The sequence below is a fragment of the Mastomys coucha genome, unplaced genomic scaffold, assembly GCF_008632895.1.
Source record: "Mastomys coucha isolate ucsf_1 unplaced genomic scaffold, UCSF_Mcou_1 pScaffold15, whole genome shotgun sequence".
Lineage (NCBI taxonomy): Eukaryota > Metazoa > Chordata > Mammalia > Rodentia > Muridae > Mastomys > Mastomys coucha.
This window is the reverse complement of record NW_022196897.1, coordinates 101,934,865-101,946,791: the sequence shown is the minus strand read 5'-3', so window position 1 is coordinate 101,946,791 and position 11,927 is coordinate 101,934,865. Positions and strand designations below refer to the sequence as shown.

The 11,927-nt window shown below is 42.2% G+C and overlaps 1 protein-coding gene across 5 annotated transcripts in view; it reads right to left on the bottom strand.

Annotated features, from left to right (window-relative positions):
- Positions 1 to 7,401, bottom strand: part of Tmco5a (transmembrane and coiled-coil domains 5A) — a 16,370-nt gene extending 8,969 nt beyond the window's left edge. The window contains exons 1-7 of one of the 5 annotated variants that reach the window (XM_031371425.1): positions 7,276 to 7,342; positions 6,909 to 6,972; positions 6,755 to 6,798; positions 5,667 to 5,830; positions 5,132 to 5,255; positions 3,632 to 3,682; positions 2,856 to 2,927 (exon numbers count right to left, since the gene is read on the bottom strand). In XM_031371425.1, coding sequence (XP_031227285.1) covers positions 2,856 to 2,927; positions 3,632 to 3,682; positions 5,132 to 5,255; positions 5,667 to 5,806 — 387 coding nt within the window. In that variant the 5' untranslated portion in view covers positions 5,807 to 5,830; positions 6,755 to 6,798; positions 6,909 to 6,972; positions 7,276 to 7,342. Of the gene's footprint in view, positions 1 to 2,855; positions 2,928 to 3,631; positions 3,683 to 5,131; positions 5,256 to 5,666; positions 5,831 to 6,754; positions 6,799 to 6,908; positions 6,973 to 7,275 lie in introns of all 5 variants that reach the window. The other 4 variants (XM_031371423.1, XM_031371422.1, XM_031371421.1 and 1 more) reach the window with 4 other exon arrangements.
- Positions 7,402 to 11,927: the final 4,526 nt, after the last annotated feature.

The following is an 11,927-nucleotide window of genomic DNA, read 5'->3' as shown; positions in this document are numbered from 1 at the left end:
TTCTAAGTCTGTGAAGAATTGAGTTGGAATTTTGATGGGGATTGCGTTGAATCTGTAGATTGCCTTCCAAAACACCGGAAAAGCAAGAATTGGACCTAAAGTTTTTCTATGTAGGCCTGCCTGCCCTAGAACTCGCTCTGTAGATAGTTTGTAGTTAACTTTTGCTCAGAATTTTGCTCAGATTTCTACCCCTCAGTATGCTTTTTCTTTCCTATTTTTATGTCCTTAACTATTTGGAAAACACTATTTTATATTGGCTACTATACTAAACTCTCCCTCTCTCCCTGTCCCTCTCCCTGTCCCTCTGCCACTCTCTCTCTCTCTCTCTCTCTCTCTCTCTCTCTCTCTCTCTCTCTCTCTGTTTCCCCACCCCCTGGCTCCGTGGAAAACAAGGATTGGTGAGTCCTTTGCCTTCATTAGGAGATTTCATTATAGTTGGGGACATAACAAAAAAAAATCAATACAATGATGACCTGTGCAAAAAAGACAACCAAACAGAATATGTTGGAGGCATGAGAGGCTGAAGTGAGAGGTGGTGGGAAAGGCTTCTGCAATGAGATGATGGCCTGTGTGATACCTGGAAGAAAGATGTTTTGTGGGGAAGTTATTGCCAAGGCTAAGGTCAGAAAGTAGTACACATTTGTTGATCATGAACAGTCAGTGAGTACAGCCAGTAGAATAGGTAGGGAAGACACATAAGGGCATAGATTAGAGAGCCTTGTAATTTCTAGAAGGATTGGCAGAGGCTATAGGCTTCTAAAAGGTGTTGTAGAACACCATAGATCAGAGATTCTCAACCTGTAGGTCACGATCCCTTTGGGGGAGTTGAATGACCCTTTCACAGGGGTCACCTAAGACCATCAGATATTTACATTATGATTCTTAAAGGTAGCAAAATTACAGTTGTGAAGTTGTCACAAAAACAATTTTATGGTTGAGGGTCACCACAACATGCTATATTAAAGGTTCGCAGCGTCCATTGGGAAGGTTGAGAATCACTGCCATAGTTTCTAGAAAGACTTGTCTAGGTTATATTATAGGACCCTGGAGCTAATAGATGAAGTTTGCATCTCATTTCTAATTGCACTGTGAATCCAGGGGAGGGCTTGAATTGTAAAGACAAAGTCTCATTTGTGATCTAAAAGGACAATTTTCTCCTGGTATAGAAAATGGATGGTTTGGGGTTTAGGAGTGAAATAAGAGGCAAAGAGAACCATTTTACTGAGGAGATTTCAGTTGTTATGGTGGCTTTCAGAGGCAGGGAGTATCAGGATAACAGATGGAGAGGAAGGGTTGCATCTGAGGTGCATGTTGGAGGCAGAGCAGAAATACCATACTTCTTTATTCAGCTCTGTTCTTCCTCTCCCGTCTAGATGCTGTGATTTGACGTCTGCACTCTGCACAGTGAGATCTTCCTTCAATTAATGATATCAAGGCTAGTCACCCAGATGTTCTAAGAGCTATTCTCTCAGGCCAGTGGTGTGAGTCATCAGGCTTGGGAGCAGATATCTTCTTAAGTGGCTGGCCTGATTACTAATATGCCAGAGGAAGAGAAGTAAAAGAGATGCTGTGTGTCATATGGTAATCACACCGGAATGCCTCAAAGCAGATGGTTCACAGGGCTAATGACATTCTACAGCAAAGTGTGGCAGCACCACAAAGGATGAGATGCTGACAGCCACCATAGCTGGACCCACTGTGCTTCTTATTGATTATGAATGGGTTGCCCATAGCAAAACCTGTTCTGCAAAAGAAGGGACCTTGGGAGAAAACCGATCTCCTAACTGCTTAGAGGTCTTTATAACTCTTTCTGGTCTTATCTCCATTTTCTTTCTGATGTGGCCTCAGTCCCATCAGTCCATTCTTTCCAGATGTTCAATATTGGAGCATAGTCAGTGAAATGTGCTTGCTGGCTTTGGACTGCCTGTGTGTGTGGACCACAGTGCCAAGCTGGCCAGCAAAAGATGGGGCAAGAATTCCGTATACTTCCATTCTCTGCTTCTATCAGTGTCTCCATTTCTTCATGAATTTTTGAATGTATAGGAGATTAGGACAAAGAATTATAGAGAAAATATCAAGGGAGAATTTTATCTGCTTTCTCAGTACCAAAAATTTGTCTTTAATTCTTGTACTTTTAATTAGATACATTATAGTTGGTTTTGGGTCCTTAGATCTGGAATATAGAGAAGTGCTACACATTTATAGTTTGCTTAGAAAATATGAACCTTTAATAGCTTAGGGACTAAGTAAATAAATCCTTTTTTGATTGAAATCAATAAGTATAACTTATTTGAGGTACTAGGTCTGCCTTTATTAAATTTATATTCGATCTCGGCCAGACTTTTAAGTAACAACTTCAAAATTGTTAGATGACTCTGTGAGCATCCAGATAACCCACAGAGGAAAGAAGAGGAAAGATTTCATACACAAAAATCTCATTTGTTCCATGACCTATACTGTGAGAGCATGATGAAATATCCTAACTAAATATCCACACTAGACTAAGTACTAGATCCAGGGTTTAAACAAGGGAATTCACCTCCCCAAGAATTTGTACTCATGGGTACCTTGTCATTTCCAATAGATAGGAGAATAAAATCTGCTGCAGAGAGAAATTCTTGGATAAGGGCAGAGAGGGGAAGAGAGAGAGAGAGAGAGAGAGGGAGAGGGGAAGGGAGAGGGAGAGGGAGAGGGAGAGGGAAAGGGAGAGGGAGGGGACCTCAGTGTCTCTGGCTATGTCGTCTGATACAGGACAAAGTCTAACGAATGTTCAGCTTCCCTGATGGTTCTGTTCAGCTTGACAGCTGTTCCCTGGCCATGCAATCCAAACCCCTCCCAACTGCTTTAGTGCTTACCTTGGATTCTTCTGGGGTTATTTTCAGATCACCTTGTTCACACCTGACTACCTTTTTCGAATTTCTTGTAAGCTACAATTTCAAATAAAAAACACACTTAAAATACAAACAGAAACAAAATAATGATAATGATGTTAAATAATAATAATAATAATAATAATAATAATAATAATAATAATATCATTATTGAGTCATGGCTATACAAAAGCTTCAAGGAGATAGATAGCCTTTGGGAGATGAGAAATATTTGGTGTCCTATGGAACCATCTGTGTTCTATTGGTGTCACTTTACTAGTCTTGTGACCGAGTCATAGTATGCAAGCACTTCTTTCAAGCTCTGATTCAACATGGGCTACTCAGCATGGCAGGGTGGGTCAGAGTGAGTATCAGTGTTAAGTTCTCTGCAATGTGAATGGGCTGGGCGAGGGAATCCTTGGAGATTAAGGGTAGTGGTGATGTGTTATGAAGCTACAATTAACTTCTTGTAAAAGTCTTGGTTAAGCACTTCAACAGAGTGTCTATTGGAATCAATTTTCTTATGATAGAATGGAGAACTAGTGAGATCATTAAGCAGCCCATCCACTACTCCTTCCACTTCATACTTGCAGAGGGTATTCATGGCTTTTTGACACAAGCCTTAGCCTCAGAGGTGTGTGTCAGAGTGGGATCCATGGCAAACTGAGGCCTCTTTGACACCTGTGTCCACTTTCCTTATCTTGCCTTTTTGGGAATGAGGATGCTTTGGAGCCATTGAGAAATATAGAGCCTTGTCCTACCTTTCTCTGAAGTTCTGAAATACTATGGATCAGAGTCTCATTCCTCCTTTCCTGGAGAGAGAAAGGACCAGAGTGTAAGTTTGAATTAAAATAGCATCATTTGCTCATATGCAGTTGATATGCCTGTTTCATAAAGGTGTTTTCTTACAGAAGTTTGAACTTATTTGGAGAATATAAGTTGATCTTGAAATCAAATCACAGTGGAACTAATCAGCACCATATAAGGGATATAGATACTTAATGTTTTCAGTACTAAATATTTCCCAAGAAACCCTGCTCTTTCCAATTCCCTCCCAGGCATGGTCATAGTCTTTGTGTGCAGAAAGATCAGCTTAAAAGCCTCCTCCCCAAGAACTAGGTTTCATAATACTAGAAGGCACTATGGAAGCTTCCCAATGAGAAAGGCAGTCAGCAATCATACCAGCTATGCCACCTTGAATCACAATAGCAATCAGTGTGGCATCATAACCCTGAGGGTGTAGTAGTGGCATTCATACCTTGGTGGCAACCAACAGCTCTCTAATTGTTCTTAAGGCCTGCTCAACAAGAGGGAAGTAATGGCAGGGATTGAAACCTACCCAACCACCCAGGGATATTAAGGGATAGTAGAGGATAACCTACAAACACTATTTACTCACTAACTCTATTTGTCTTTGTATCCACAGACAAATGTAGTCCTCACTGCTCATCAAGAAAATGTCTCTTTGCAACAGACAGAGGCCATTACAGAAAACTACAACTGACTGAAATGCAGAGATCTGAGCCTAGTGTCATCTGCTGTATCTTCAGTACAACTCCTACACTGAAGGCTCAGGGATCTTGCTGGAGAGGAGGAGGAGGAAAAATTGTAATAGCCAGAGGAACAGTGAATCTTCTGTGAGATTGTGTCTCCTAGAAATGTCAGCAGCTATATCCATAAAGTCTCATCAAACGTGGATATCAAAACATGACTCGAAGAAGGATGGTACCAATAGACAACGCTCATGTTAATGAGGACCTCAACCCTATACAGTAGTGTACATAACTAAGCAATAATTAGACTGAGAGAAATAGTCTCACCCAGGAAAGAACACACAGTCATCCAACATCAAACTGTCATCCCTGAAAACACACATGCAGGTAACACTATAGACTGAGGAAGTTATATTTATGTATTTAGGAATGTATATGTATATGTATACATGAATGTAACAACAATTAATGAAAACAGAGGTCATGAATTTGAAAGAGAGCAGAGTGGGTACATCGGAAGGTTTGAATGGAGGAAAGGGAAGAGGGAAATGACATCATTATAATCTCAAAAAATTTTTAAAAGAATCAAATATGTTAGCTATATGTTTAGGTTGATTTTATATTGAAATGCTACTTCATATATGTTGGGCTAAATTAAATAATTATCAGATTAAGATGAAAGAGAGACTAGCTTAGTTGAAGGGGGATGGGCTCTGTGGGGAGGTCAGGATGAAGGCCATGGAGTCGCTTCCCTAGTCGTGTGCTTACCAGTCTGGCTGTTTCTTCCTCCAGCTCCTGCAGAGCTTGTTCTCTTTCCATCACAGTATAGTTTTCCTTCTCCCACTCCTCGTCTTCTGCAGGGTCTCCAGTCTGGGTGATCTCATGTTCTAGCCTAGATGATGCAAGTATAATCCATAAGGACCCACAATGGACTGTTTCAGAGAGATAAAACTCAGGTGTTTGGTGTAAGAGCACTTTGATGACTCCATGTGCATCTCGAGTTGGTAACCCTTTCCCAGACCCATAGAACCAGGTTATTTACAAGCCATATAAAGACAGATCTGCTTTATTCCCTGGCCAAACACTGCAGTGTTCAACTCAAGGTAATCTCTGCCTGGTTTTTAAAGTAAATATATTTTCAAACTTGCTGTGTTTGAGGGTCCTTCCCACGGAGAAATGTCAGAGTGAAGGGGAGTAATTCGCTACATGTGGCAGAACAAGGAGGTAAGTTGAGGTTTTATCTTTTCTCTCCACCCCCACATATTTCAGGCTGGGGGCTTGCATCCTGAACCTTAACACTCACCTCTGGACTTCATTTTCTTTTTCTTGTATTTTGAGAAGAAGCTCCTGGTTGGCTTCATCTATTCTTTGCATATCCCTTTCGAGGTCCATGTTCAAACTGATAATGTTCTTCTTTGATTGGGCCAATCTCAAGATTTCCATTTTTTCTGACCTGTAGGCTCAGCCCCACAAATGAACAAGGGCTGGTTATCTCAAGAGCAAAAAACTCAGCCAAGCGGGCTCTTGAGATGATAGGCAGCTCATCCCCTCTGCTCTTCCTGGGAGCACAGTTTTCCATTTTCATTCCTTGGAAAACTCATACATCTTAATCAAATTCTACAATATGATTCTCAACCCATCAAGGGACATCTCAAGATAACGATGCATGTACAGTCTGATTTCAAGAGAATCTTTACTTCCTTAAATAGCCATGTACTGGAGAGAACTGTTTCCCATGGCAACCTTTTCCTAAATTGTTCTCAAAACATGCTTATGCAATACACTTTTATTGACTATTTTTATCTAGGCACCTGCTCCATCACTTCTGAGTTAGTCTGGCTTTATTCAGAGACAGAAGCTTCTACTCCCATAATAGGGCTTCAATCTTTCCTTCCTCAGTTCCACTTCCCCTTGACTTTCTGATTACGATGTTTGAGATCCTCATAGGAGGGCCATTTCAATGCGTACATCTTATATTTCAGGAACATCATTCAAGAGAACAAACATCAGTTTTGAAAAAAAATCATGAATGAGATGACAACTTTAGGAGGAGCACCTAAGTTGGGGGAGGCTCGTACTAAACTTTTTCTAATGTATGAAATAATTCATTGTCTTTGGAGTTAACTGGGAATAGGGTAGCAATTAACCCAGGGATTTTGTTTTGGGTGGCATGGAACATGCTATCAGAAAATAAAGTCCTGTTTTGGCAGAGCTGGCTTATATGGGAGAATTTATAGTAGTTACCACTTCCTGTAGAAGCGGAGTGCTTTGGAGATGGTTGGAGGGAAGGAGGAAGGAGAAGTGACTGGAAGATTAGAGAAGGCATGAGCAGCAGACCTGCCTCACACCTGGTACCTTGGTCTGCAGCCTTTCCTAGTTGCCGTTACTTACTCATAGTCAAGCTGCTTTTCCTTCTGTTCTTCCTTGGTAGACCCCTGAAATGTCAGCAGAGATGTGGTTATGAACAGGGGGGAATGGGTCCATTAATCTCCCAAATAGAAAGTAAATGATCTGGCTTTCTCCCTTCATAGCCCCTGGGATGGACCTGACAAAGGCTCCAGCTCTTTCTGTTCATCTGACTCTGCATCAGGAAGTGAGGGTGCAGAGATCTGTTGGAAAATTCCAGAAGTTGTCTTGCAAGCAAATTCACCTAGAGGCTGTTTGCCCTACTAACACAATTTGGAAATCTGAACAAAACACTAGGAAGAAACAGAGGTGATCAGTTTTTCTTAAGTCTCCTGTCTTCAAGGTCTCAGGGCACAGAGATCAGTGCATCACTGCCCTGGAAAGCCATGGATGTTCCCTAGTCCCCAGACACTGCACGCTTGGTGGGAAGTGTGTTAGTACTAATCGGGGATCTGAAAAAGACTCTGTGGCCCTCTCTGCCACGTAGCCTCTTCGACAAACTCTACCTCCATTTTACTGATGTGCTTTAGCTTTCTGATCCTGCCCCAATCAGGAGATTCTTCTGAAGACTTTCCTCTCTTCCCACTGGAACCATCCAATAGAATCTCACAACCTTCCATAGGGTTATGACTCCACAACGACCACAGGACGGGCGGGCAGCATGTCACAGTGGCACCACTGGCAACTGGTTCGTGTTCTCTCTCCAGTGTTGAAATCTCTGTGGGTATGTAAACTTGATGGCTAAGTCTGCCCTAAGCATGGACATGCTTCAGGGAGTCTGGTTTCTAGGCCGTATAAAGGGACAGCATACCTTATCATGTCTGTGGCAAATAGCGCTGCTTCCTTTTGCCCAAGTGGGATGAAGATGGGGGATTTGGTCTTGTGGCCACAGTGATGTCACCTTGTGCTCAACTAACAACCCATTCATCCTATGGGAATTGGAAAGCAAAAGTACTGGTGTCTTCATGAGGGAGCAGCGCAACCCAAAACATTTGCCCTTGTGAAGACTTTACATTCTGAGCTGTGTGTATGTGTGTGTGTGTGTGTGTGTATGTAGGTTGATTTTATTTCATCCAAAGAAAAGTAGAATGTGAACATATGAGCAGGTGAAGGGTATTGGGGGAAGGTACTGAGTGAGCTGCAAAGGGAGGGCTTTGCAGTTTTAAATTGGATGGTGCAGAGAGAGCCCTGGAGTTTCCTCATGTTTGAACATAGCACGCCAATACGTGAAGAGGCTTCATTAAGATGCTTCATTCATGGACACAAGAACATGTGCTGAGATGAATGCAGAGGCCAGCGGGTACAGCAATACCACTAAGACCCAGTTTTGCCCATTAGAGACTTATGGGTACATCCTTGCTATGGGCTGAGTTTTAGAGACTAAGAATAACCCACCAGAGACAGAAATGACCAGAGATTTTTGATATTGACAGTAATTCCTGTGATTATCTCAAATTAGCTCCATTAGGTCTCTTCTCGAAAGCTTTAACGGAAAGGCAATTCACAGAAAAACAAATAATATACATTCTTTATACCTGAACACATGTATATGTTGGTGACTTCTTCCCAGCTGCTAAGGTCTTCTGTATGTGAGTCACAGAAACCTGTCAACTTTCAGGCCGCTACTCAGAGAGGACCACAGTGAGGTGATTTGTGAGCCAGACCCACTTCTTAACATACTGAAGTTTCTAGCAAACTATTCGTAAAGTTAACCGCCTCTGATGACCCCCATTACCATCTCCTGAAAGAAGGCATTTCATTGCTTTATGAAGCTGTACACAGAAGAGTAATTAAGTAACAATTCAGGCCAATGGCTTCTCCCAGGAATTGATGGTAGGGAGAGTTCATTAACCCCAGCTGGTTATAGCTTCACCAGGAAATGCCCTGGACCAAGGTTATTGCAGCCATTAATGGATTGGATAGGGACTTTAACTGGGATTAAAATAAAGCCGAGTCTCCTTCCAGGGGAGTCTTTCTCCTTGAGGGGCTACCGAAGCAAGCTGGATGAGTGGCAGAACCTCCAGCTTGGGGCCCTGCAGGGATGAAGACAGCAGATTGCTACCAGTGAGAATCATTAAATCAAGGTGGAAACAGGGCCTTGGGGGCAGGTTAAGGTTTTTGATACAAGCCTCTTCCTGCAGACCACAGATGGCTTGATTAACACCCGGTGCAGCGTTCGGAGCAGCTGTTCTCCATGGTAAAGTTTCTATGCCCGCCCTCTCCGGGGGTGGGGAAGAGTGGCTGAGATTCATTCCTTGTCTCACTCCCCACTGTCAGAAACATCTCTGCCTTTGTGTGTAAGTCTGTTGGGAAACTCTTGCCCCATTCCAGGCTGGGAGTCCCTGCTGGAGTTGCTGGGCCCGTGCTCATTTGCTGTGGGGACTGGCCAGGAGGTGCACCTGAGCCCTCGGTGGAAGCGGGTGGGCTGCTCTAGCTGCTTGGTGGAAATGGAAAGCTATCTTCTCTGCTCACCTTGGTCCTCTCCTTGAAGGTTGCTAAGTCTATACTGGACATCTTCAGAAGGAAGTCTGCTTTTGAGGCGCATAGCTGAGTGAGGTCTAGGACAGCATTTTAGGAAATTGTTCCTCAAATACACTGTACCCCCTGTGCACTTCTGCATTTGTAGTTACTAGTATTGTGTAAAATTTAGGTTCATTTATAAAATCTCTCTGAATTTCCCTTCAGAACACATTAGAATTCATGAGAGCATAAATTTGAGCTACTGGAAAGAGAGATAGAAATATATTATATATACATATATACACCCCTACAGTCTGTCTGTCAGTCTACCTATCTATCTATCATCTATCAATTATCTATCATTTATCTATCATCTGTCTATCACCTGTCTATCAATCTTATCAATCAATCTATCTATCTACCTATCTATCATCTATCTATCTGGAGGATAATGCTGTCATCTGACCCAACTTGACTTTTTAAGTCAAAATTCAGATGTAATACAATTTAACATCCTATAAATTGAGTTTGAATTGACAAAAGACATATGTATTTCTTTTAAAATAAAATCTATTGAATCACTGCTACTATAACAGTAAAGAACTAAAAGAATTTATCATGGATTTTATCTTATAACAACTGTTTTTTTTAAATGTGTTATTTATTTAAGAATTTCACAAATCTATTTTAAAATTATTATTTTTAGAATTACTCATGTGTCTGAGCATTTTGACTGTAGGTATGTCTGTTTAACATGTGTGTGCCTGGCAAGTGTGGAGGTGTGAATAGGGAATCAGATGCCCTAGAAATGGAGTTACAGCTGGTTGTGAGCTGCCCTGTGGGTGCTGGGAACCAAATATAGGCCTTCTACAAGACCAACACATACTTTTAACCTTGGGGCATCTGTCCAGTCTCTCAGATAATTTATTTTTATCAAGGCCTTTGCTTAATCCCTTCATATCTGTCTTATAGAAAAATCTTACATTGGGAATTATTCTAGGGGACCGAGAAGGCTGCAAGCAGCCTGAGGGTAGTTCTTGACTGACTGAGGCATGCAGAGTTGGTGTTCTAAAAGCACCTGTGACTTGGTGGTGGGGAAGGACCAGTCAGGCCTACTGAGGAGCACTGTGTATTGATCAGAGATTCTGTTTTGATCTCAAACATGTCAGGAGGCCTCGACCTAGTAGGTGAGGATGGGAGGAGGTCTAGGAGAAAAGGCTCTCCAGTCAAAGACAAACAAAGGCAATGACGAATGCACCCAGTGACACATTAGGACATTGGAGGAGGCAGAAGGCCACGAGTCTCCAAGTTGGGAAAACGTAATTTGTTTGATAAAAATTAGACATTGCCTCATAAAAATCCCAAATATGTAAAGAAAAAGGACAAAATCTCCCTTTCTCTGAATACCCATCAAATGAGCAAAGTGATCTAGTACACTGGGGCACAGCTTTCTTTTCCAAGTGTCACTTAAAACTGAAAAACTAGAGACAGTTGTCTAGCGAGAGTCTTCCAACTTGATTTCACATTTCTCACCCGTGACCTTTGTAGATGACAGCATGTCACAATGTCAAAGCTTGTACACACCTGGAAGTACAATAATGCCTTGTGAATGACACTGAGTATCCCCAATGTTCGATGCAGCCAATCTGGGTCAGATGGAAAGGTTCAATAACATTTTTTCTTACCTTACTTTAGCCAGTCTGCTTTCTACTAAATCATGAGCCAGCCAGGGGCGGGAGTCCGATGCATACTGTTACAGGCCCGTGTCCAGGCTGTCTTATCACTACTACTGTGGATGTTGCTTCCCTTCTTTTATATCCTCTTGTAGTTGTTGAAGCACACGTGAGAGCTACTGATTTTTACGTAATAGTGTACTATTCTGTCAACTCTCTGATGGGCCTGTCTCCCCTCTTCCTTCCCATTACATCCTCAGATGGGTCTCTTGCATTTTCCAAGATCTAATTCTACCATCTACACATACAGATGGTATCATGGTTCTCTTTTCAGTTGGCTCAGAACTTTGTCTTCTTTCTCTGTTGTCTAATACTTAGGGAAACTTACAAGGCAATGCCAAAGCTTACAAAAGAAACCTTTTTTTTTTTTTTTTTTTAGATATTTTCTTTATTTACATGCAAATTTCTCCATTCCCAGTTTCCCCTCCAAAAAAACAAAGAAACAAACAAAAACAACAAAAACAAACCTCTGTTGCCTCCCCCTTCCCCATGCCTGCCACCCCGCCCTCTCCCACTTTCTGGCCCTGGCATTCCCCTACACTGGGGCACAGAACTTTCACAGGGCTGAGCTCCTCTCCTCCTATTGATGATCGAATTCACAATCCTCTACTATACACATGCTGCCAGACCAATCAGACCCACCATATGCAGTCCTTGGTTGGTGGTTGAGACCCTGGGAGCTCTGAGGGTACTAGTTAGTTCATATTGTTGTTCGTCCTAAGGGGCTGCAAACCCCTCAGCTCCATTGGTCCTTTCTCAAATTCCTTCACTGGGGACCCTGTACTCAGTTCAATGGATGGCTGTGAGCCTCTACATTTGTGTTAGTTAGGTACAGTCAGAGCCTCTCAGGAGATATCTATATTTAGGCTGGCTTGCCCTTCCTTCAGTCTCTGCTCAATAGTTAATCTCTGCAACTCCTCCCGTGGGTATTTGGTTCCCCCTTTAAGAAGGAATGAAATGTCCAC